We start from the raw sequence: 27,166 nt of genomic DNA, 5'->3' as shown, positions 1-27,166 counted from the left end.
GGAAATCCAGTGATTTGCATTAACAATGTATCCAATAGGTCATGTAATATGTACTCTATCTTGTCAATGTGATGTTAAATCCTCTCTGATTTAATCGTCTTTTGAGAAGATTTTTATCGACAATTACGAATTTTCAGGAGCGCTGCCATTTTCGCGAGTCACATGACCTATGTGCGCGTATGTGATGTGTTCCAAACGCTCGATTACATGAGACACCATTATCCTCAGCGCTGATTTCTTGAAGTTACCCTCATCTGATGAAGAAATAGCAGTATTGGTTGATTGGGAAGACGGAGGAATACTTCCATACAGAGCGGCGGAGCCGTGAGCTCACTCGGCCTGGGAGCTCACGGCACCGCCGAGCCAGGAGCTGTGAGCTTGCTTCCTGCGGAGCCAGGAGCTCAGGGAGCGAGCTCGTCAGACTCCGCGTCATTCCGCCCAAAACCATCTGAATAGTCAACATTGTTTACATCTGAGGGAGCAAGCTCACGGCTGCACCGCTCGGCAGCATTGTCTACAGCCACAGGTTCAAATCTGTATGGAGTATTCTGCCGTCTTCCCGATCAACCGAGCGGCCTAGCCGGTCACGGCTGTCCATGGAAGTATTCCTCCGTCTTCCCGATCAAACGATACTGCTATTTCTTATTCAGATGAGGATAAATCCAAGAAATCAGCACTGGGCATAATGGTGTCCCGGTGTAATCGAGCATTTGTAACACGTAACACGTCACATACGCCCACGTAGGTCATCTGACTCGCAAAAAAGGCGGTGCATTCGTAATTGTTGATAAAAATCTTCTCAAAACAGTATTAAATGAGCGAGGCTTTAACATCACATTGTCAAAATAGAGTACATATTACGTGACCTATTGGATACATTGTTACTCCAAAACACCGGAATTTCCCTTTAATGATGCCTAACTAGTTTTGACCAGAAGTTGAGGAAAAATATGGCAAACTTTCTTTTTTTTTTTTTTGCTCGACGTACAAGGGCGCATCTGACCCATGGGTCTTGTATACGACAGCAGTGGTCTAAAGAATAACATGACATCAGCTCTGGGAATTTGAGCTACACCCACGTCAATCTCTACGATGGCACGCCCTCTCCAGCCAGCATTAATCTTTTCAGTACGCCACTGGAAACATGGAAGGAGGTGTTCAGAACGTTGTAAAGGAGATGATATACTTGTTAAATATAGAAATAACATAGTCCTGCGATGGGGTGGCAACCAGTTCAGGGCGTAGCCCGCCTCTCGCACCGTGACTCCAGTGAGGATAAGCAGTACAGAAAATAAGTGGATGGATGAAACCCCATAGTCAAATGTAGGACCACTTACCAAAAAATACATCTTAATTTTAAAACCTGATTTCCACACTTCGAAGTATATAAGGCCTTGTATGACATTCTCGACCTTTTCACAATTGATTTAATTAACAAGGAGGCAGTGTCATGTGCAGGCGTATGAAATGTATGAAATTCATGTGTATTTTTGTTCCCTCCAGGTTAAAGTGACACAGGAGCTGAAGAACACGCACACGGACCAGCTGACGAGACTGCACTTTAAAAATCAGACTGAATGCGACCTGCTGGAAGACATGAGGTATGAGCAGTCGAAAAACTGCCGGGTGATTTTAATCTCATCGTCATATCTGCCATAATCAGCCTTGAGAATGTTTTTTTTTTCTTTTGAAAGGACAAAGGGTCAGGAAAATGAAGGAATTTCCTGCTGCCCTCTTCCTGTTCCCTGAATGCCTTTCTTCTTTTTTTTTTCCAGTCATGCTGAATCCCTCGTGTCATCCACCCCTTCTCTTTGGTTTCATTTCATCACAACTGCTCTGACAATCTTCTCTAGACTGTCTTATTTCTTTTTTTTTTCTGTTATTTGGCAAGGGGATGAAGCTTCGTTTCCTTCACATGCTCTTATTTTGTCCGTCGATGAATATCGATAATTTATGACAGCCCAATCTAATCATTTCGTGCTCTTCTCTCTCTTGCTTGGATTCCTTTTCTTTTGCTCACGTTCTCACATTGTTTCACTCCTGCTAAAGATAGACATGCATGGAAAATGTAAATGTGTTTTGCAGCATATTTGGGTGCTAGTAAAAACAGCATGGTTGTAAAAAACTGATCAAAATAAAACAAGTCTGTCCAAATTACCCCGAAAGATATCCATTTCCCAACGACAATGAAAAGAATATATAGAATATCGTCAAATTTATAATAGTACAAAAAATGGATAGATAGATGTGGTTCCTGACAAGGAAAATGATCGTAAAAGGAAAATTCCTGCCAGTACTTCACCGAGGTATGGTTGTAAAACTTCCAATCCTAAAAAAAATAGCAAAATGAGCTTTGATATCGTTGGTGAAAAGCCAACAATTTTGTTGTCTTGAATTGTCAAAACAAAAGCAGTCTGGTGATGCAATGATTAGGGAGACTGGATTTCATTTGGAAGGCAGAGAAATAAGCCCCACAGCAACAGTATGAGCATCTGCTGTTTTTCTCCAAGCAAGTGACTATCGCTCCACTTTCATGTTGTGCGCCATCTTATTTTGTTATTTGGATTTGTTAGCCTTCTTCACTTTAATTTAACTTCTGCAAGCCTGACTGCATGCAAATCTCTGGTAACCTGGATGAATTAGACGGTCGGAAGGAGTGTGACCATACTTACGGTGTGATTAAATGCTGCTGTGTTGTGGATTAATTTTGTTATTTTGTGTATAATTGTGGCGGCGCGGTGGTCCATTTGGAAAGCGTTGGCCTCACAGTTCTGAGGACCCGGGTTCAATCCTGGCTCCGCTTTTGTGGAGTCTGCATGTTCTCCCCGTGCCTGCGTGGGTTTCCTCCGGGCACTCCGGTTTCCTCCCACTTCCCAAAAACATGCGACATCAATTGGACACTCTAAATTGCCCCTAGGTGTGATTGTGAGTGCGGCTGTTTGTCTCGATGTGCCCTGCGATTGGCTGGTGACCAGTTCAGTGTGTACGCCTCCTGCCTGTTGCCAGCTGGGATAGGCTCCAGCACTCCCCGCGACCCTTGTTAGGATAAGCGGCTAAGAAAATGGATGGATGGATTGATGTGTATTATTGTGATTGTTGTGATCTGTCCGTTGTGACTTTACCCAGCACTTGTAAAGTTGAAGATAAACTTAGTAGAGATTCAGTGCTATTTAAAAATAATATTTATTTATCTACATTAGTTTTTTTATCCATCCATTTTCTTTGCCGCATATCCTAACGAGCGTCGTGGGGAGTGCCTATCTCAGCTGTCACCAGTACACCCGAACTGGTTGCCAGCCAATCACAGGGCACATAGAGACAAACAGCCACACTCACAATCACACCTCGGCACAATTTAGAGTGTCCAATTACTGTTGCATGTTTTTGTTTTTTACATTTTTGTATTTTTATTTTTGCAGCTTTTGACCTGGAGTGCACCCTGCTGCATACTTTTTATTTTAACACCTCAGTAAACTTCATCTTTAAAATTCCTACGTAAGCTCTGTAAAGATGACGACGCCTGACGATTAAAAGATAGTCGCTATAAGGGAGGGGATAAATGTGCTATAAGAGTTCCACAACACGGTATTTAATTTTTGCTGCTGAGCTCCTCGTCTACTGAGAAATTTTAAAGTTTCAGTAAGAGCGGTGCCTAGGATGCAATGTAAATTCAGCAACGTCTTCAAAAAGCCAAGCAGCCTGAATTAATTTCATATAGCCATGAAAGACGTACCTGGTTGGAGCTGGTGAAAAACCTTTAAACATCACACCAGCGAAACATAATCAAACACACGCATGCCAGAAAGCCTACGCTGGATTTTGACTCTCAAATCCAAAAAGCTGCTCTGAGGTTATTTACCCTAATTAATCCACAGGCTGGATTTAATCAGCAAAGACTCAGAAAACACGAATACACACACACATACACACATGCGTACACACATGCACAATCATGAAGGTAAAGTGAAACAAAAAAAAAAAAATAGAGACGGATCGATTGGAAGATGGCTGTAATGATATGCTATTTAATCCTGTAGGGAGATTTCGAGGTGGAGGAGTCTTAAGAGGGGGATAAAAGAAAGAGGAAAAAGAGAGAGCGAGCATGATGACGGGTTTGTGGACAAGGCACACAACTTGGTGTCCTCAATCCAACTCCTAAATCCCCTATACTCTTATATCTGCCTTAGTACACACGCCTACACACACGCACACACACTGAAATCCACATTCAAAGGAAAAAAATGTTCAAGCTCACGAGAAGAATAAAACCAGCAATTTTACATTTTACTAGTACATAACAAATTCCAAAGCACTTGGGACCAACTGGGAGACAAAATATGTTTCTGTTAGCGTTTGTTTGACATATTGTATGTAGCTAACGTTATTGTCTCATTTCATCATTATTTATGTATTTTTTCATTTCACTTTTGCAGTCACTCACATCTGACGGGCGCGATCACGCCTGTGCGCCGTCGCACTCGCGACTCTGCACAGTCGAGCACGAAAAGTCACACGCGTAAAAGTTGTTACGAGTAGAAAAAGTAGATATTGAAAGACGTCGCTTATTTTCTGTAGTCTTGACATTGATTTATGTATTTATTTCATAAATGTTGGTAACAAAATAAGCTTGACACTAAACAATCAGTATTCACCCGCAAACGGGTTACACCAGGGGTGCTCAATGCGTTGATTGCGAGGCAGTTTTGGTTGATCGCGTGACAGCGTGAGAAGATGGATGGATGGATGGATGGATGGATGGATGGATGGATGGATGCAATACATGTAGGTATGAGGCCAGGGTATGATCTCGAGGTTTGAATCTCAACTCTGACCCAAATTAACATCATTTGCTCGTGTTTGCGTAGTTTTTCTCCAAGGATTCTGGCTTCCTCCCACATTACTAAAACAAGCATCTTAGATGAATTGAATATGCAAAATTTCCCATATGTGTGTGTGTATGCGCACATAAGTGTGTTCTGTGTCTTGTGCTTCACCGGCAACCAATCCAGAGTAGACCCTACCGCTCACTCAAACTGAGCTAGTGAATACTCCATCCCACCCGTGTCTGGATAAGCGGTAGAAAATGGCTAGAAGAAAGAAATATATGTGGTTTGAAATACATAGACTGTATCTATTATAATTATAACTAATGGCTATGCTGACAAATGGATACTGATTCCCCCCCCCCCCCCCCAATTTACAGGAGCTACAGTCTGAAGAAGGGACAGCTTGAGAAGGATTATGCACAGGTATGTTTTACTTCTGTTTTACTGCACGGAAGGAATAGATTAAATAGATAGATTAGATCAGTCATTCGCAAAGAGTGTGCCGTGAGCGCTCTTCAGGTGTGCCGTGGGAAGTTATCCAATTTTATGTAATTGCTAAAAAAAATATTTATTCCAAAAAATAATGTATCTTTATTCATCTATTTATGAGGCACAGTGACAGACAGAACAAAAAAATCATTTTCTATTAGATGGCAGGAAGTACATACAGTAATTAATTGATCAATTTTTGGTGACATTTACTTTTGTTGGTGTGCCGTGGGATTTTTTTCAATTGTAAAACAATTGCCTTAGCTCAATAAAGGTTGGAAATCAATGGATTAGATAGATGGATTAAAGTCGTCAGTGAACATCTCAAAGGTTATTGATGGAGGGGAAAACATGTACAGTCCCGTAAAATGCAGTTATCTCAGCCTCCAGACCCACTTAAATAAGTGTTAAAAAAATACCTGCGCAAACGTCAACAAATAATCTCAGACTTTAGTTCACGCTGCATCAAGCGATTAACTGTTTGTGTTCCTTTGACGTTTTTGCTGATTTCTCTGCAACGTATCTTAAAAAAGATGGACTGTCATGGATGACATCACACAAGATGTTAGTGAATGGTGCGAGAGCGTTTCATAGATGTGAATACTACTCCAACGTACTCTCCCACTGTCAGTGTTTGGCAGTTTATCACAACAAGACCATCAATGTGTTGACACAGTGTTATTTTGTCCTTGTAGTCTTGTGAAAGGACATGCAATCAATGACAGCAGAAATGACACATTCATTTAAACGGTGGCATCTGCTGAGATGCTACTAAAAATAGTACCTGTAGGCTGTACCTGGTAGCATTCTACAGAGCGCTAATATACCGTACGATCTAACAATAACTGCATTTTGTTCACCACAACTAACCCAAATCAACTCACACAGTCCCAGAATAGAAGAATCTTCATAGAAAATGGATGTCTCTTGTGCTCAGCACATTTGGTTTTAAAACAGAAAACAGGGTCAGTGTGTCTACTCCGCTCTACCTCTTTGCCTTGATTCTTCTTTTTTTTCTCCACACACCTTTCTCCCTCAACACTGTCTTTATAACCTTAGAAATAGTGGTTGCCTAGCAACAAGCCCCTCAGAGGTTCAATGGATTACCTCCTTAATTTTGTGTATGTTGCCTGTTTGTGTGATAAACACAGGCACACGCCCTGTCTTTTAAATCAGGTGATGAAAAATAAATTTTTTTTTTTATTGCTGACTTGCATCCAAATGTTTTTGTACGACAATTCGATGATGCGGCGTTGCCCCTCTGCCTCTCATCGCTGTCTGTACACGGTGCTCGGCTAGTTGCCGTCCGCCTGTTAACACGTACAAATTAGAATCAACAGACAAAATTCATCCGATTAGCAGGTCTCTGAGACAGAGAGATGGGCGAAAGTGCAAGGGAAAGGGGAGATAGATTAATAGGGTGCAAGCCGCAGGCGACAAATACGCAGTTTCACAGAAAATTGACCTTGGATGAAGGGAGGACCAAATTCACATGTAGAGCTCGTTTTCACGGCGCCATATTGCCGGTCAAACAGAGCTGCTCGACATTGTCGGAGACATTGAACCGGTTATTAATATTTACAACACCCGAGACCTGTTGTGCTGTTGGTTGTCGCAACAGACGAGACAGATATTCAAAGAGATCATTCTATGAAATACCAGCTGAAAAGACCAGAAAATATCGATGGATTTCGGCAATTAAATATGATGGATGGTGCCCAACCAAAATACACACACACCTGTGTAGTGATCGCTTCATTTCAGGTAGGAATTATTCTTCTCAATATCAAATTTAATTGCGTCAGCGTGATCACAAGAGCGTGATCGCGCCTGTCAAATGTGAGTGACTGCAATACTGAAATAAAAAAATAAATATATAACGGTGAAATGAGACAACAACATTAGTCGCATATAATATGTCTGACGCTAATCAAATAGCTTCACATTTTAACTCTTTAATTCACTTTATATTGATTTTTAAAACAATATATCGGTTTTATGGGGTTTTCAGGAAATGATGCATCCGTATGCTTTGTCCGGGATCGATGGAACAAAACATTTGGACAAGAATCCACTCATGAAATAGCAAAAATTGGGCAAAGCCACCATAATTAACTGCACGCCTATGAGGGAAGAGAGAGAGAGAGAGAGAGAGAAATAGAGAGAGAGAGAGAGAGAGAAAGAGTTGTTTGTCCTATATTGACCTCCCACAATCAACATTGCTAGCATAGTTTTAGGCTGGGGTCATCCTTCACTGTACTGCCCAAAAAGGCCAGCATGCTGTGTGGCTGTTGCATCAGTGGACTCACACGCTCGCTGGTATCTCCGATAGCCCCACCAGCCACCATGTTTTTCTCCTCACATAAAAAGCAGATGGCTTTGGCATAGAGGAGTTGCTGACAAGTAGAAAATGGAGAGGATGTCAACCATATTTTTTGAAGAGCATGTTGAGAACGGCTGTAGCATACAAACTCTGGCTGATTGTTCTATTACATATTTATGTCATTCTTAAGGCCATGCCTACTGGTGTTTCAGAGCAGGGGATGGCATAAGCATGAACATTATATTTTTAACCTACTGCTGTCGTTTTGTCCATGCACTTAAAAATGTTTTCCCTACCGGATCTGTCTTGAGAGTCGAGGGTCAGTTGAGGCTTGTGATGGGGAGGTTTTTCGGCACTGGGATTATAGTCGAGGGGTTGGGAACCTTTTCGACTGAGAGAGCCATAAATGCCAAATGTTTTCAAACGTAATTTCAAAAGAGCCATGCAATATTTAAAAAATAAATACAGGTGTATTTGCTCGTTTATGTAGAACCAACACTTTTAGAGTACAATAAAGTATCTGAATTATTTTAAATAACATTATATTACTACTAAACCCTTCTTACCATTAATGCGACTTCAAGTGCTTCCTGGTTTTGCTAATGGCTCATACATCGTCAGATTAAGCTTCACGCAGGTGTTAAGATTTGCATCCGTTAATCGTGAACGTAATTCAAATTGATTTGCCATCATGCTGGTACGATGATGAACGGTTCTTGCCGACAAAGTTTTATCCGTTTGATTATCTTGTCTTGATGCGAAGTTGGCAAAATGTTGATTGGCAACGTCGGGTACGAATGCTTTGGCATACTCCCCATCTGTGAATTTAACCACACAGCAGAACCCTCCATTTCCACAAAACTTTGGTACTTCTCGTTTTTTTTTTCCTTTGAGGGACCTTTGTCAAATTGTCATAATTAGTTGTTCCGACACGATCAGCGTTGGACTCTTCTGCTCCTCTAGACATCGACTACCACGCAAAAACTACAGCAACCCACTAGGCCAAACTGTCTCTACGTCATTTGGGTTGCCTCCCACACCTAACTACGGCAACCTCACGAGGACAAACCTTCTCTGCACGACAGAAATCACATGTATAGTATGTCGTTATGAGGCCTCCGCGACCCATATGCAACCACCAAAGAAGCCAGTTATGGCTCTCGAGCCATAGGTTCCCAACCCCTGTTATAGTAGCTACAGTATTTTAACATGTTGGAACAATGGTCTGATGTAATGAAGAACCAAAAATGCCCGATAGTACCTGTATCGTATTCCTTGAACAGTTGACCATGAATTTGGTCAGCATTTGCTGCTTTCCAGATGTTGATGCTCTCGAGGGTCCGTCAGACGTCAGCTCCCTCAAATCGAGGCCTGACCATACCTGAGTTTTGATCACTGCCTCAACCATACAAAATGATTGTTCAAAGCACATCACTGCTCATCTACGGTTTCCGGTTCAGCCTGATGGCGAAAGCACCCTAAACAAAGAAGAGGGAATTTGTGAAACTGAAAACTCCTGCACGCGCTAAACATTTGAGCCTTAGAATTGGCACTTTCGTAGGGCCATCAAGGATTGGCTGCTGTCTGTTGAACATTATGGCCACAAACTTGGCTGTCCAGTGCAAATGTGGCAAATCCGTACAGCATGAACGCTCATCTTGGCACGGCCATGAAATGCCTCGGGAAAAATCGAAAAGGAAATCCAAAGTGGAAAAAAAAAACCACAAAAACAAGTCAGTGCATCCACAAGACTAGATAAATCCTGTAGGTAATGTAGATGTGACTGTCACAAGTTGTTCAATTATGAATATTATGGCTTTGATGAAGTTTATTAAAAAAACATACTTTCTATTACATAATTTACTGCTTTTTTGTGAAGTTTGTGGATCTAAAATTTCTCGGACTGAAGGAAAATGCAAAAAAACCCTGAAAATGTATAAAAAGTATATTCTGGTCTTGAGAAATCCTGATGTTTGAGCACTCAGTGTTTCTAATCACAAGAACAGGATGCATGTGTGTACTTTTATATGTAAGTGTGTATTCGTGTGTGCATGTGTGCACACGTGTTAAAATAAATACTTCCACCTTAGCATGACCACACAGAAAAACCATACAGTGTATATGGGCTGTAACGGTAATTTAGACTACTGTAAATTGTCAGGTAATGAAAGGATTGACGAGGATGGTGGAAGGTGTGGTGCTGGGAAAAAAAAGACTGATGATGAATAATAAACTTGACAATGGTGAACATTTACATATTGTAGGTATTATGGTGCAGTTAGCTAAATTTCAATGACTAGAATGTATACTTAGTTGAGAAGGGAAAAAAAAAGGAGCATTGATTTGACGTGAGATTAGGAATTCACTAAAAGCGACAGTAGAGTATAACAATTATTTGAGGAACACAACAGGTTATATCATTGTGTTCAGCTTCCTACTGTGGCTCATATTCATCCCCACAGATACGGTATAGACAAAGGGAAGTGGCGTGTGTGGGTGTGTTGTTACTAGTGACACAGTGACCCAGTGCAGAGGATGAAGGCTATACACTCCTGCAGCCCTCTAGTTTCTGACTGGCGGGCAATATATACCTACAAGACAAAAAAAGTAGACAGGCACACAATAAATGAGCTTGCTTCAATGGGGTCACTGTCCAACTTTGTTAGATTTCTTCACACAGGGAAAAAACATTGTATTAAAAAAAACAACAAAAAAACGTATACATTGGTGTTGATAAATTCATTTGGTTGGATGCACAGCAAAACTGTGAACTATTGTGTATAGCAATGAATGTCATGACTTGTCCTTTTAGGCTTTGCAGAAGTTAGCCAGCCAATACCTTAAGAGAGACTGGCCTGGAATCAATCCTGATGACCAGAGAACAGACTACAGGTCAGTGTGTGTGTCCATTCAATGACAAACTCACTTCATTTACTGCATATGTGCAAATTCCACCTGTGCAAAAACAAACCCAACGTCCGTCTGTGTAGTCTGAGTAATTATTCTTTGTTTAATAAGAAGACACTAAAATGTGATGGTTTCAGAGATTTTCATTTATGATCTGGAGCAGATTTGAGCACCAAGGTTCATGAAAAAGAGTCCATCATCTTATATAATTGTTCCACTGCTTTAGAGTGTTTCATTAAATGTAATTACAGAATAACTGACACATTTGTACTATACATTTATAATTATGTCATTAACAGTTTATTGTTCCACTGTTTTTGTCCCGTCCAACCAGGAATGTGTATGCAGTGTGGCGGTCTTACTTAGAGGGTACAGTCCAGGTGAGCCAATCTCGACTCAATGTGTGTGACGACTATAAGAGTCAAGTTTCAGATCCTGCAAAGACGGTCAGACTGTACAAGGAGCAGCAACTAAAAAAGGTGAGTACTGTATACAGAGGGAGACGCTTGCTTTGTTTCATGAATAGATTTTATTCTTAACTTAACTAATGGCGTCTAATCTTAAAGCTATGATCCACAACTGTTTTGGTTAAAAAAAGCAACAAAGGGGATGCCACAATGCTGACTAAGTCATTCAGCACCTCTTACAACTTGCCGTATTTGTCAGTATCTTATTTTTTAATAATTAGTAGATGCCCTATTCAGTTTGTGGCCTGGTTTGTAGTGCCCTGCAAATGACAGCACAGAAATGAAGGCGAGAACATGACAAGTCCTTCAAAATGGTAAAAATGTTGTAGAATCACATATAAGGGACTTGTATACAAACTCAAATACGGGAAAAAAAAACATGTAATCTCTGTATTTACATTTATAATGACTGATTGTTAATGACAGTCCATCTACTCAAGTATAGTTGAGCCTGACCATTGAAGTTTCAAGAAGTCAGTTCTGAATCCTAAAATAAAGAGGGACCCAATGCAGGGATGACAGACAGGAAGTAATGTGGCTGAACCTATGGGGTCTAGACAAAAGCCTAATCGGGGCGTTCTGAACTAATTGAAAATGAACTAATGACATTTTGTTGGGACTGTTGATGAGAGAATTGCAATGTAGAGGTAAAAGCCAGGTTATGATTTCTTGTTCCAAATTATATAATATGGACCGAAGTTTACTTATGAGGTATAAGAAGCAGGATTAGGTTAGATGTCTAACATGCATTGGCTCATAGAATATGACCCCAAAATGTCTTCACCTTTAGTGCCTGTTTTTAGAATGATTCTAAACTGGTGACAACTTTAGGAGCTCAGTTACGCATCAATTACTGGTAACACTAAATCTGCAAGTCATCTGCATACAAGAGGTATTACATACTTTTAAATTTGCTAATGGCATGTAGTGTGCTAAAAGAACGGGCTTTAAGACTGACCTTTGAGGGTCCATTATATAAAGATTTACTTCATTTGTGACACAATTTCACGTTTTTACGGTCTGTTGCAAAGTTGTTTTGCTTACTTCTTCCATATGTTTCTCCTCTCCTGACAAAGATCATCGATCAGTTGAGTGGTATTCAGGCCGAGCTGCAGGAGTCGGTGAAGGAATTGGCAAAAGCCAAGAAAAAATACTACGACTGTGAGCAGGTTGCCCACGCGGTACGAGAAAAGGCAGATATAGAGGCCAAGTAAGTGTGCGCTATTTAAGGATAGATATAATATAGATTTGTGCAAACTTTATGCCATGTCTTAACAGCTACGCTACTAAATGGAGGTCACTTAACAGCAGCAAGCCCAAGTTGTTAGAAGTTGTTTTTCATTTTATTACCAAAGTGAAATTAGCTACTGCCAGGTTTACGTGGCGAGTCGCAGTGTCATATTGTGTAGACTGCATCGATTGACCATTCAGCTCTTTCCTGTTGAGTGCTGCTCAATATAAAATTAATGCCACTCCTCCGCCAAGCCATTTTCTTTCAATCGACAGAAAGAATCTCACGTTAGTCATGGCCTAGTGCAAGGACAAACAAACCCACTTAAAGGGTACACTTAAGTAGGAGTATTGATTGACTCATTACTATACATTTCATTGTAAATATAAACTGTACGTAATATTTTTTTAAATTTATTTTCTTTTGATGTGTTGTTCTTGTTTGCTCCTACCATCTACATGGGTCTTTAAAAAGCCAAATCCCCATTATTAAACGTGTTACCTCATTGGATATAGAAATATACAGTATATCACACATGCAGACACGTTTGCATTTCTGTGAGAATGTTGTGCATATTTTGGTACGTCAACTGGACACATACAGGCATAAGGAACAAAAAAAACCACAGTTTGCACACATCCTGTCAGCATGTCACAACGGATGAATTATGATGGCTGTGTCAGGCTGGGAATTATTGCTGTCAAGCACCTGCATCCTGAAGATTAATTTTCATTGTGAATCATAATTCCTATTGATGATTGATTCTTAATTAATGGATTTGTTTCTTGTTTATCACTCTCTCGTTTTAGGTCTAAACTGGCTCTTTTCCAGTCAAGAATTAGCCTTCAAAAAGCGAGTGTAAAGGTCAGCGAGTTCTTAAGTCAACCATGTAGCGCTGTGTCTTTGTCCTCTAATGTGGTCGGCTAATGTTAAAAACTTTGCAATGTTTAAATATACATTTTGATGACCCCCCCCCCCCATGGAAATTGAAGATGAAGTCGAACTGTTATCTTTCATTATCTTTACAGTTGAAAGCAAAGAGAAGCGACTGCAACTCGAAAGCAACACAGGCCAGGAATGACTACTTACTAACACTAGCCGCCGCCAACGCTCACCATGACCGTTACTATCACACAGACCTACTCCAATGCATACAGGTATTTGACTTTTTATTTTGTTTCATTTTTACTTCATAATAGAGATGCAAGATAGCTATGGGGACTGATAATTATTAACCGATATTGGGAACAAATGATCTCGATGGGTCTGATATGAGGGGGAAAAAAGTTATCGCTAATCAGCATTAGTGAAAAAAAAATGTTGTACATCACTATATTCACGGCAGCTGAAATATTCCTGGAATGGCGTGTTCTTTCATGGTATTAGAGTTTCAATCATCATTCAAGCCCTGAGGGAATTTCCTCAAAAGAAGCATTTTTTGAGCTCAGAGAGAGATTTGAATTAGAAATCAACTCAAGCTGAGGGAAAAAAAAATGAAACATTTCCTTTTTACTGTCTGTGGACAAACACTACACTTGTGTGATGATTTCTGATTTACTTGCCTCAAAATTGAACAATTTCCATGTTAAAATGATGCACAGCCATGAAATAGTAATTTGCAGTAAAGGGCAGTTCTTGGAGCAAAGGAGGAATCACACGTCTTTGGAGGGAAGAATACCAATCCCAATATCCAAGTACAAACCTGAAAAATTCATGACTCTGGACAGTAACAGGAAGTTAGGCATTAAAGCAATATGTTTGGACGATTTCAGGAGCCCTTAAAAAATACAGCAGTAATCTATTTTTTTAAAAAAAGTACTTAGCCCCTAAAACCTCACGGTTCTGTCCTCTTCAACTCTTTCAGACAGTAGGATCTTCCCGTTACCCCTCTGTTTGATTCCTGTCGTTATCTGCGTGTCGCTCCCCTCTCCTCTCTCGCTCAAGCCCGCCGTGCCCATGAGCATCGACACTATGAGGCAGTCCTGAATAATAAATCAGAAGCTCTGAGTGACAGAAGGCTGCAGGGGGTTGTGCACATACACAAATACAAGAATTTCCACACATACAAGCAAATGGGGGACAGTGCCAGAGGAAACCAATCTGCTAGTTATTTCTCTCCCGTGCTTGTAAGTTCACTCCATTTTCTGTCCCAACGTGTTATCAGATTTATACAAACACACACGCACATCAATTCACACTCTGTCTTATTCCGGTTGTCTGGAATGTGATTATTGCACATCCACTCATTTAACCCAAGCACGCACACGATGGAAATACACCAACCTGCTGGTTATGATGCAGGTCTTTTCCTGGAAGCTGACTCATTTCATTTCGGCACCGCTGCAAATGGATTAATAAAAAAAAAAAAGAGGCGTGGGAAGAGAAGAAAGAGGGAGAAGGAGATTAGGATCAAAAAAGGGAAACATTTAGAATGTAGTCAACCCACCCTTAATGACATCATTTCCTTTACATTTCCTTTTTATTGTATTGTGTGTGATCATGTGCACAGACATCGACATTATTTTTGTCTGACTATTTGACTGTTTGTGTCTCAGTGTTGTATTGTTGTGAACCCCTTCACCTCCTGCAGCTTTGAGAAAGCAATCCAATGCAATACATGCACACACAAACACATTTTCTATTTATATCAGCTTAGTTTTTGTTAGACCTATCAAAATCCTCACTTTTCCTTTTCATTCATTTGTACTGTATGTCTTGTACCTCTCTGTGTGATGTGTTTTGGAATAATGTCTGCGCTACAGTAGGTCTTTGTATAATCATCCAACATGTATGTGGCTGAATTAAGATTTCGTTTTTTATTTATTTTTAAGAAATATGAGAATACATTAGAAAGAATCCATCCTTGCTGTTATTTCTTCTGTCCTCCAGGCCTTGGACGGCAGGATCTATGAGCACGTGAAAGACTACTTGATAGCATTGTGTCGCACTGAGCTCGAAGCCTCACAAGCGTCACATAACACCTTCCAGTTCCTGTTGGACAAATCCACCAGGGTGAGTATGATGCTGTCGTCTTTCACTCACTTTTAACGTCAGAATTTAGCAAAAGCAAAAAGGTACAAATATAGGTACAGGTAAAAATGCTGGATGAAATAAATAAGTTCTCAGTGTACATTACAAGTGTTTTGCAGGAGTTTCTTTCATGATATTCGGGTTGAATCCCGACTACCATTGACTATAATGGACAAAATATTGATAATGGCCACCTTATTGCAACTGTGCCTGGAAACCACTGAGCTATCTGAGTGAACTCTCACTTATATCAACTTTGAGTCAGCGAAAAGACGATGATTGGCACACGTCACATAAATTCCACACTCATGTCTCGTGCAGCCACATGTGCACACAGCGTCCTCCTCATTGCTCATTTTGCATGCACAGTGAAAACATATTAAAGTCTGCCACTTTGCATTTTGTGATACAAAACTTGATAAGTCTCGGTCGGCTAAGATCACCGTTAAGTCGTGTATGATGATTGATTCTGAATAAAATAATGAATTCTTAATTACATCAAGTTTACACGTGTGTCTTCCTCAGATAATACAAGAGTTCAATCAGCAGTTGTTCATGCAAGAGAACCCAGTTTTCCACAAAGCACACGACTTCCAGTTCCAGCCCAGCGAGTGTGACAAGGTGAGAGCGGCTGAACGCAACGTTGTGCTAATGTGCTCGCTGGTACAAAGTACAATCATGTTCACACAGCAGGATGTTTTTTTTCTCCTTCAATCACATCCATCTTACTGACAAAGATTCACACATGCACTCATCTTTCACCAAGTCAAAAATAATTACTTTGCCACATGTGCCATTTTCTATAATTCGACGTCTTATGCGGCGTTCAATGCAAAATTTTATTTCCTTTTAAGTGTTGGATCAATGAAATGTTAGAACAAAGAAATTTTTATGCAGCGTTTTTGTTTTTTTTAGTGTTTTTAGGGTGAGCTCTTATTCTCTGGAAATATCTGCTTTTCTCATGACAGCTTCTTCATGTATTGGCATTCTCTTAGTTGTGACCATTGTTTTTATATTTATATACAAAAAAAAATCCTCGGTAATTTAAATGTACTCATGTTGTTGTCAATAGATCAAAGTTATCAGAGTGATGCTGCTGTAGAAATTTGATGCCTGAACTCAGTATTGTAGCTAGCTATCCTGCTTAACTTTTTTTTTAAATCTATGTACTTTTCCCCTACTCTACTTTGTTTTATTCAATTTGTATTTTCGTAACATTTTTATATAAAACTTTATTCTAACATCTGAGCTCCCGATACAAAATGAGCTATTCCTTTCCTTTGTCTTCCTGATTGTATGTAACGACTGACAACACTTTTCCCTGAACACTTTTCCCACTAACTCCTCCTTGTGCTTGTTTGTTTGTGATGCTGCTCTTGGCTGCATGCGCCAGACTCTGAGCTTGGTGCCGCAGTTGGTGGACATTGAGCCTTCACCCGTCAGTGCCATGAGAATGACCCTGGCGCAGGTAGCCATGACTATTAGTATTCCTCATTTGATCAAGAAGCCATGGATCATCATTTTTAAGCCTTTTGTGTCTGCTCCCGTGATTCCATTACTGATCATTAACACATGGGTATGTGAACATCAGTGTACCGTAAACCCCAGTAATCATACTACAGGATATATATATATAGTTTTGCATCATTTAACGCAGGTATTCCATTCCAAAAAAGGTGTTTTATACTGGGTATATATATATATATATATATATATATATATATATATATATATACACACCACACACACACACACACCGTATTTTCCACACTATAAGGCGCACCGCATTATAAGGCACACCACCAATGACTGGCCCATTTAAAAAATTTTCCCCACATATAAGGCACCGGATTCTCAGCTTTTGAGAAAATTCAAGGCTTTTAGGTGCGCCTTATAGTGTGAAAAATGTGGTGTATAGATAGATAATGTTTATGTGTGTTTATATGTACTATATACCTATATATTTACACACAGATGCATACACACACATATATAGACACACACATCTATCTATCTATCTATCTATCTATCTATCTATCTATCTATCTATCTATCTATCTATCTATCTATCTATCTATCTATCTATCTATCTATCTATCTATCTATCTATCTATCTATCTATCTATTTACATACTGTATGTGTGGGTGCATGTGTGTAAATATATAGGTATATAGTACCTATAGTAAAATTGTTCCTACAGTATATCGGTACTATTAGGAATGTTTTCTGAGTGTCATCATTATTTCTAAAAGCATTGTAATTAGTGCTTTACTGAGTAGTATTGGCCTGCCCCATGCCGACCAGCATGACATTTCAAATAATCCCCCAAATGTTTTTTATGGCTTGGCCGCATCAAAAAGCTGTTAGGAGGCCTAATAAAGGTATTGCACAACCCAAAAGGCTCCATGCTTTAAGGCCTCTAGTTTTCTACTTTTTGCGGCGTGATTAAGCTCTAAGTTTCCATGATGTAATACACCTGGTTTCACACCTTCAGCAGATCAGTTTTAATAAACATGAATGATAAATGGTAAACTGTAATTATGCACTGCATACAGGTACTTGTGGTCTCACATTTGTGGATCAGTGGGGAGTTGTTGTTGTGGAACATCTCAATAAAATAAATGTCTTTTGTTGACACATTTATGCATGCAATTTTACCAACTACATGGCCGCTACGCCCGCCCCAACCCACATAATTATATTTTTTAAAAATGTGATTATTTTACTGGACCTTTTTATTCTCTTACACTATTGTTTTGGTTTTACATTGATTAGCTAATGAATACATTATAAAATGTTTATTAATGTCCATTATTACACTATTTTCATGGTTGATGTCGATGCAAAGAATTTCTGAATTCAGTTAGGAGCTGAACTTTCTGGTTCCTGAATAACCTAATAACATAATTCTAAATCAGAGCCCCATGAATCCTGGAAGGGTCATCTTCAAATATGTCTGTGCCACTAAGGAAGAAAATATTTATTAGTAGAAAAACCTTCTGCTTTAAAATATTCAGCTGGTCATGTGACTTAACTCAGCACTGTTGTGGACTAATTCAATCAAGGCCAGATGATAACATGAATGCAGGCTTTTATAGAATGCGCTCAGTGTGACATACTTTAGTTGCATCGCCTCATCCGACTCTTTTCGTACTTTTTCTGTATGAAATTTGCACGTTCTCCCCATGCCTGCGTTGATGTTCTCTGTGTGCTTTTGCTTTCCAAAAACACGTAAGGGTTATTTTCAAACCACAGAGACAGCCAACTCGGCTTTACTGCTTCCGGCCATTCTTTGCCAATTTTACCAGATTCGTTGCTCAACATCTTTTCCATGAAGATGGGATAAACTTTGCAACATGGTTGTGAAAGACGTTGCTACACACTGCATCACTTGAGGTTATATAACTTGTTTCCAGCTAAAAAAATGGAATCACTATCATAATTAACCATTAGAAAGCTTCTTATGCTTTTGCTTATTAGGTTAATCGTGTAATTCATATGTTGTTTAAGGCTTGTAATGTAACCGAGATGTGAATAACACATTCTTTCCACTAAATAAACACATTATAAAGAAGTAGCGTAACCTTGATGCACAGCAGGATCTTAATTATTAGCATATGAAACATGGGTTTTTATTTTATCCGTCCCAAAACGGAATTATGATACTTCCAGACAACTGATATCTGTATTTTTCCAAACCTACTGGGTGATTTTCTACAGTACAGAAGAATGATGTGCACCACACACCATGCTCTTCTCAAGTGGTAGTCCACACAAATGCACACATAAACACTCTGTTGTTCACATGTGGTTTTGATCGTGAGAGAGTAACCAGCAGCTTTGCAGCACATCCCCAATTTATTACAGCAGAAAGACAAAAAGTTTCTTTCTTGTTCTCCTTAGCTGCATTACATGAATACCATCAGCTTGTTGTAGATCTGGTTTCGACGTTCCGTTCTTTCATTTCTGTTTTGCATTTGTGTATGTTTGCCTGCATGTTTACTCAAACTTACATGCTTGTGTGTGTGGTTTTTTTTTTCATTTATTTTTTTATTAGAGTCGTCAGCTGGAGTCAGAGATGGGGACCACAGAGGAGCACAGCCTGAACAAGGAGGCCAGGAAATGGGCAACACGAGTCGCCAGAGAACACAAGAATATCATACACTACAAGAGAGTGAGACACCAAAATGTACCTTGTGCATATAAATTAGCAACACTTTATTATAATTCTGTATGTCATTGAATATCAATTTGGTCCTTAGTCTGAAAGGACAGACTGTTTCTCGTTCCTTTTTTAAAAAATGCTATTTTTGGGGGATAAAATGTTGTATCATGGTGGAACTGTGAACGACTGGTTAGAGCGTCTGCCTCACAGTCCTGAGGACCGGAGTTTAAATCCTGGCCCCGCCTGTGTGGAGTTTGCATGTTTTTCCCTGTGCCTGCGTGGATTTTCTCCAGGTACTCCAGTCACCTCTCACATCCCCAAAACATGCAAAATTGCCTGTAAGTGTGAAGTGAGTGCCAATCGTTGTTTGTGTGCCCTTTGATTGGCTGGTAATCAGTTCAGGGTGTACCCTGCCCCCTGGACGAAGATAGGTGGGATATCTTCCACCATTCCCGTGACTCTTGTGAGGATAAGTTGGTCAGAAAACGGATGGATGGATTTTGTATCACCCAAATTATTTGTAATCTTTGTTAATTTGAATGTTCTAGTTTCACTACAAATTATCGTTGTTGAGGATTGTGCAAAATATTGTTTACTCAAAATTATCAGAGACTTGAATAATCCATCCATCCATTTTCTTTTGTCGCTTATCCTCACGAGGGTCGCGGGGAGTGCTGGGGCCTATCCCAGCTGTCAACGGGCAGGAAGCGAACCCGGGTCCTTCAGAACTGTGAGGCCAACGCATTACCGGCTGTTCCACCGTGCCGCTGGATTTGAATAATGTTAAAATAAATAATAATGTAAATAAAAACTGCCAATATTTTACAGGTATATTTGTATTACAGTACAGCATGGTAAACAAGTGGTTAACACGTCTGCCTTACATACTGTAGGTTAAGTGTTTGAGTCTTTGCTCCAATCTAGATTTCCTCCAAGTACTCTGCCTTCTTCCCACATTATTAAAAAAAAAAAAAAAAAAAAGAAAACGGCACATTCACTGCCATTAACGGCTTTAGAAGCCAAATATCCATGTGTACCCTAAGGTATCCTCCACCTCCCACCAAAAGTCAGTTGAAATTGGTTCCAATGCACCTGTGACCCTATTGTTCAACGAGTCTAGAAAATAGATGGATGGACAAATTGACGCGTGGATTCCCAATACAATTTACACTGGTGTCTTGAGACACTTTCATATCAATTTCAACCCAAAGATACACTTTCAACAAATACAAATTCACTTTAATGCAAGTCCTAACTGTGCATTTCATGTACAGGATTATATGAACGTCAAATTCCTCTTTTGACTTTCAGTGTGTGTTTTTGTGTTTGCTCAGTCACTGGAGGAGTGTGAGAGTCATGGTCTGCCCCCCACTGAACAGGGAAGAGCAGATATGGAGATGAAGATAGAGGAATCCAAAGAAAACATACGCAAAGCTGAGGTTTGTGACTTTTCTTCCACACACCCCCCCAGACCAACATTACCACCACACGATGTTGCAACATTTTTACAGCTGTTGTAGTTACATGCAGGGCAAGGACCTGCAGAACAAAGGTTTTCCGCAGTCAGAAATAGGACAAAACATAATTTAAACCCCCAAAAAAGTATCATGAATGATTTATTTGTATGTCTTAGTGTCAACTAAATTATAAAAGTGGCTTACTTTTTGAAACGATCTTGTAAAGGACTCAAAATTTGTCCACAAATAATTCAATAATCTACAACATACATGTATAGTCCTAAATGATAGAACAAAAAACACAGTTTTCTTATCTTGAAGTGTTACTTTTTTTTATTTATAAATGTGATTACATTTTTGATTGGCTTGAAGAAAATGACTTCACTGCCTTATTGTGAAGTACGTAAAGTTCCTTACTAATCATGTTGATGTTACCAAATAAGGTTTCTTCACCTGAAAAAAAAAAACAGTATAATATCAATTAGAAAGTGCTAAAATCAACCGTCTTTTGCCCTTAATGCATTATCATTTTGCCTAGCTCATGACTTTATTTTCCTTGCTGGCTCAACTTTTACATGTAACACCCTCTGCTGGCAGTTTTACGCAAACACGTCTACTTCCCACTCCACTAATTCACTAATAACATGCAACACGCATGGTGCAAATAGCAGTTGGTGCAAGAATAAACCGTGTAATCACATCCCTTTTCAAAGTGTCTCTTGCTTACATTGTCTCTTCACTATCCTTTGCTCTTCCTGGGTAGCACTACCTGACAGAGCTTATGCATATTTAATAAAATGGATGTATTTTAGAGCTCTTATCTGAGCATTATAAAGAATATTAAAGTAGTGCAACATATATGAATTCAGGTTTGACTACAGAATTATGCACATACTGATAGCAGTTTTCTTTTGGGCCCCCATTCTAATATTACCATCTTTTTAGAATGGGTGGTAAAAAATATGAAAATGTAAGAAAAGGAATTGAAAACAGCGCTCACACATTATATTATGCTTGGTTTTCTACATTATGGGGCAAGCTGTGATGCTACTTTTGTACCTAAAACAGGCATCACTATTAATAGGATTGTAATAGGTTTTAAATGGAGGAAATAAATGACAAATATCCAAGGCAAATCTTTTAAAAAATGTTCTTTTTCCAGTCATAACGCATTTAATATCTCCACTGTGTTAGTGACTGTGTTAGATCATTACTAATTGTAAAATGAATGTGTTACATGAGTTTTGTCTACGGTTGGGGAGCTGCAGAAAAATATGAATAGTTCATCCACACCAAAAACCTCCCAAACAATGCCATTATGGAACCTAATTTTTGAATCGGGGCACAATTCTCATGTTAAAAAATTAATTTTTGAATCGGGGCACAATTCTCATGTTAAAAAATTAACTATCAGGAGAAAGAAGGAGACATTGTGGCAAACCCTTAACTTATAGACACTAAATTGTTTTAGAGGTATTTGATAAATACTTTTGTCCTTATAATGTATTTCAGTCTTGCAATTTTCCCTCCATTATTTGCATCATAATTAACGCCCAAAGGCAAGATGAAGAACATCTTTTTCCTGTAACATTTGATCCCTGCTTACATAACGTGACAAAGACCACTTGAGGGCCCGCTGTGTTTATTAAGGACAGCTGAGGAGCTGTCAGTGTTTGTGTGTTCAGACAGACACACTCTGATCCATCAGCAATCAATGTGCTGTGTCAGCACGAGACACAAACTGAAGGAGCAAGTAATGAAAGAGGACAGCAATAAAAAATACAGAGTAGATGACATGAAAGGATTGGAGTTGAAGGAGAGAGAGTTGAGCAAAAGAGGCAGGCAGGGATTTCCTACTTTAACTTCATCATATTGTCTCATTAGTAAAGAAGACAGCGCATATTCAGCTCTCACTGTGCTAGCACCTAATTAAAAGTAATTTAGGAAAATAAAAGTGAGCTGTTGGGTTTTAGTGCTTGAGCCCCATGGAGAATTTCACTTCGGTTTATAAATTCACAACTATGGAAAAGGCTGAACTTTGAATGGCAAACAACAAGGAAACTAATAACACATTAATAGGTCTGTTATATTCAGACATATTGTTGGAATTGTGTCATTTGTTTCTGAAATAATTTTTTCCAAGACTATCACTTACCATCATTGCCAGTATTAATGTTGTGATAGAAAACGAACATTACAATGTAATAAACATGGTAGATTTGTCTTTGTCATTACAATAACACCTTTCTCACCCATGACAGAGCTGCACAGCTCATAATGTTCTAGATCAGGGGTGCTCAATGCGTTGATCGTCAGCCAATTTTCCCTCTAAACTGCACGTGTGCGCAATTGTGCACCGCTGATGCAGTCTCTGCGGATATTCTGCGTTGCGAGCAAATAAGAAAAAATCCAATGCAAATTGAAATTATGACATACAGCTATTCAGTTTGTGGCATTTTGCAATGTGATTCAATGAGTGAGGGATGATTGGTTGTTACATCCAGTGGCACAATTCACATACGTACTGTAAAAAATGGATCAAAGAAGCCACTGGTTTCTTTTAGGCAGCACACGGAACTTTCTCTAACAACGACAGTATCTTTTTCCTAGTTTACCTTACACCACCCCTCCCTTAAAGACGTACACTCGTAATTACAAATGTTACAATACTTACGCAGCCCATCAATGTGTTTTATAATGACAGCGTCCATCACTGCTGCTTTAGTAGCAACACAGTCTGGGCAATGTAGAGCAAAGACGAGCAAGACATGCTGCTTATGTTTACTTTCAATATTAATGGAGAAAGTTAAAAAAGAAATGCTGTTGTTTTGAGATGCATTGACTGTCGGAGTATGTGAATAATCAAAGAAAAAGTAGTTAAACTGGACGAGATTTTCTTTTTTTCGAGTGGGAATGGTCTGGTCTGAAGCCAAAGTAAGAAAGTGCAGGATGTGATGGTGTGTCATTTTAAAATTCCACGTTAGCACAGCCTGATCCAGGATGAAAGCATAGACAATACAGTGCACAAAAAGCTAATTGTGTATTTTGAATACAGGAGCCAACATAACATTAACCTTAAAATGGTCGTTGGTAGCTCGCGAGATGTTGGCTGCTTGAAAAGTAGATCTTGGGGTAAAAAAGTCTGGGCGCCCCTGTTCTAAATGATCATCCTCACTTTCTTTAAGACCCTTCTTCATAAATGTATTTGTAATATCCAAAGTTGATACTGCAAACTGTATAATCATATACATGTATACAGTATACAATGCTGACCTTTTTTTTTTTTCCTTAAAGATAATAAAGTTAAAAGCCGAAGCACGTTTGGACCTCCTGCGGCAAGTGGGCGTTGCTGTGGACACCTGGCTGAAGAGCGCCATGAACCAGGTGCTGTATGCTAGTTTACTGTGTGTGCATGCATGATTCTTGCTGTATGATTTTGATTCATTGTGTTTGTGCGATGTAGGTGTGTGGAAATGTATGCCTGCATGAATGCTATTTTCGCTGAGGAGCGTTTTTAGTTTGAGTGTAAAGCCCCTCACACTTTCTGTCCTTGTAGGTGATGGAGGAGCTGGAGAATGAGCGCTGGGCCAACTACACTTCCCACGATCCCTCACTGTCGGTGAGACAACGCTTCACTCTATGTCGAAAATGTGTAAAAACAGCTAATAAGTGAATGCACGAACCTCACACTTTCAGCGAAGTTTGAAACTTCACCGCCACAGAAATATAACAGTGTCATACAGAGAAGCAGCTGCAGGCCATCCATTCATTTTCTGCAGTACAGTCACAGAAGTATTGGGGAACTACCCCAGCGAACCCTGGGTTGCCAGCCAATTGCAGAGCACATATAGACAAACAATAATTCACATTTAAAATGAAGGCATTTTAAAACAAAGCAAAGCAAATTTATTTGTATACCGCATTTCATACACGAAGTAACTCAATGTGCTTTATGTGATTAAAGGCATTTGAAAACAAAGAGATAAAACATTTAAAACGGGATAAAAACAAACAAAATTACAAACAAAATATTAAGAAAAAAGAAAGTTAAAACCGCATACAGTGTAAGTAATATGATCAAAAAGTGGATATATTCTGAAAAGCATGAGAAAAAATCAGACTTTTTCCCATGGATTTAAAAACATTCCCAATTTTTTGTTTTTTTAATGTCAAACATTTTAATGTCAAACTGTGTTTGCTTTTTTTTCTTTACTGTATGTGGGTCAAGTAAGAATGTAAATCATGAGAGGTGAGATCAGTTGTCACGTCACAAATGTGCCACGTCATCATCATTAATATGGAACTGAGTGTATTATCCTTTTTACATTTTAGTTTTAATGATGGTTAACATATCTTATGTTACTAAGTCACTTATCTTTAACAAGTTAACAACAGTTTTATTATTACAACGTTTTAACCCTAGAACAGGTTATTTTTATGTACTTGTATTTCATATTAGAGAAAAAAAATGATTAAAAATGCCAAAAAATCAGCCATCAATCTTCTCAGAATATGCATTTGACTGCAGAGGTTTCATGATACATGCTGCCAGTTATACACCTTCGAAACAAGACATTCCATAGCACTAATAATATAGCAAAAGACTATCTTCATTAGGTTTTCCGAAAGACTGTACCCCCAACAGAAATATTTCATTTCATTTTGTGTTGAAATGTTCGGAATGCAGGCTCTCAAGGCGCCGATGAGCAAGCAGTGGTTTTCATTTTTCATGACTTCATTATAAATTACCCAGCCAGAATAGCTCTCCTGAAAAATCGCCTCCTGAATGATGTAAAGTGTAAAATAATTGATTGATTGCCTCACAGCCCAATTATTAGTCAGTCCAGCCAGGCGTTAAAAACAAAAAAAAAAAGCAAATAGTTCTCAAGCAACTCAGAAAAATCCAATTTCATCGCAAATTGCACAAGATAAAACTCTTCACAATCAGCAAAAAAAAGAACATTTAATTTCCTTCAGTCTTTGAACAAAATGTCGTTGAACAAAATTATCGCACGTCTGTTTGCGTGCAGACATTGAAATGGAGATGTCATTCTGCACGCCACAGTGATTCGCAGTGGAAGGATGGGGATGACAGTTGCAATACTAAGAGACTCAGAGCAAGTGTGGAGGGTTAGAGTAACGAGGGAATAAAGATGCAGTGATCATTAGAAGGTACATTTGTATATTAATGTGAGAGAAGGGAAGGAATTAAATAGATAAGGTGCAAATTGTATCAACAAAGATTGACATTTATTGTCTTGGATGCTTAAAGCGAGTAACATTTCAAATTAAATTATGTTCCTGACATCTCTAGTGAAATCATATACATAACTGAAAATTAATTACCACTGATCTACACCCTCCTACAATTGTCCATCCATCCATTTTCTTTGTAGCTTATCCTCACGAGGGTCGCGGGGAGTGCTGGTGCCTATCCTAGCTGCCAACGAGCAGGAGGCGGGGTACACCGTGAACTGGTTGCCAGCCAATCGCAGGGCGCATAGATGCAAACAGCCACCCTCACAATCACACCTCGGGACGATTTAGAGTGTCCAATTAATGTTGCATGTTTTTGGAATGTGGGAGGAAACCAGAGTGCCCGGAGAAAACCCACACAGGCACGGGGAGAACATGCAAACTCCACACAGGCGGGGCCGGGATCGGACCCGAGTCCTCAGAAATGCGAGGCCAACGCGTTACAAGCTGAACCACCGTGCCGTCTCCCACAAATGTCTTTTGACAATTATCATGATGTACGTTGCTGTGAAAACTTTTGCTCCCTTTTCTAATGTTTATATTTTTGCACGGGTTCCCCAGTTTAATATTGTATTAAGATTATATATAATCAAAAAAAGGTACGGGTATATAAAGACATCAGACAAATATAACCCAAGTGAACAGAAAAGGCTGTTTTAAAATAGAAAACTGTAGTTACCTGGCCCTGTGTGAAAAACTAAAGGCCCCGCTAAAGGTAATACTGAAATATAGCCACATGACATTCATGCTAATAGAATCTTAACACTATGCAAATTACAGATCAATGTCAAGGATGCTAAATAATATTTTCATTTCTACATTTTATTTCCCGCAGATGCAAATAGCACCGATTCGCTGGAATGGCATATAATTAGTCTGGTAAATTGCTCTGAGTGTATGGTAAATAATACATTTACATGGTTATTTATGAGTGTAGGGCACGGGTGCTCAATGCGTCAATCACCAGTCGATTGCGAGGCAGTTTTGGTCGATCCTGTGACTGCATGACAAAAA

The 27,166-nt window shown here is 39.3% G+C and overlaps 1 protein-coding gene across 4 annotated transcripts in view; it reads left to right on the top strand.

Moving 5' to 3' along the window:
• LOC133505030 (F-BAR and double SH3 domains protein 2-like) overlaps window positions 1–27,166 on the top strand; it is a 43,225-nt gene that overhangs the window by 4,451 nt on the left and 11,608 nt on the right. Inside the window, exons 2-15 of one of the 4 annotated variants that reach the window (XM_061827880.1) lie at window positions 1,504–1,601; window positions 5,204–5,249; window positions 10,451–10,530; window positions 10,880–11,024; window positions 12,089–12,222; window positions 13,053–13,107; window positions 13,272–13,400; window positions 15,133–15,255; window positions 15,799–15,894; window positions 16,667–16,741; window positions 19,332–19,463; window positions 20,774–20,878; window positions 24,191–24,280; window positions 24,453–24,515. In XM_061827880.1, coding sequence (XP_061683864.1) covers window positions 1,504–1,601; window positions 5,204–5,249; window positions 10,451–10,530; window positions 10,880–11,024; window positions 12,089–12,222; window positions 13,053–13,107; window positions 13,272–13,400; window positions 15,133–15,255; window positions 15,799–15,894; window positions 16,667–16,741; window positions 19,332–19,463; window positions 20,774–20,878; window positions 24,191–24,280; window positions 24,453–24,515 — 1,371 coding nt within the window. The remainder of the gene's footprint in view (window positions 1–1,503; window positions 1,602–5,203; window positions 5,250–10,450; window positions 10,531–10,879; window positions 11,025–12,088; window positions 12,223–13,052; window positions 13,108–13,271; window positions 13,401–15,132; window positions 15,256–15,798; window positions 15,895–16,666; window positions 16,742–19,331; window positions 19,464–20,773; window positions 20,879–24,190; window positions 24,281–24,452; window positions 24,516–27,166) is intronic. The other 3 variants (XM_061827881.1, XM_061827882.1, XM_061827883.1) reach the window with 3 other exon arrangements.

This window comes from Syngnathoides biaculeatus, chromosome 8 (genome assembly GCF_019802595.1).
Source record: "Syngnathoides biaculeatus isolate LvHL_M chromosome 8, ASM1980259v1, whole genome shotgun sequence".
In the NCBI taxonomy this organism is placed as follows: Eukaryota; Metazoa; Chordata; class Actinopteri; order Syngnathiformes; family Syngnathidae; genus Syngnathoides; species Syngnathoides biaculeatus.
This window is presented reverse-complemented; position numbering and strand designations above follow the sequence as displayed.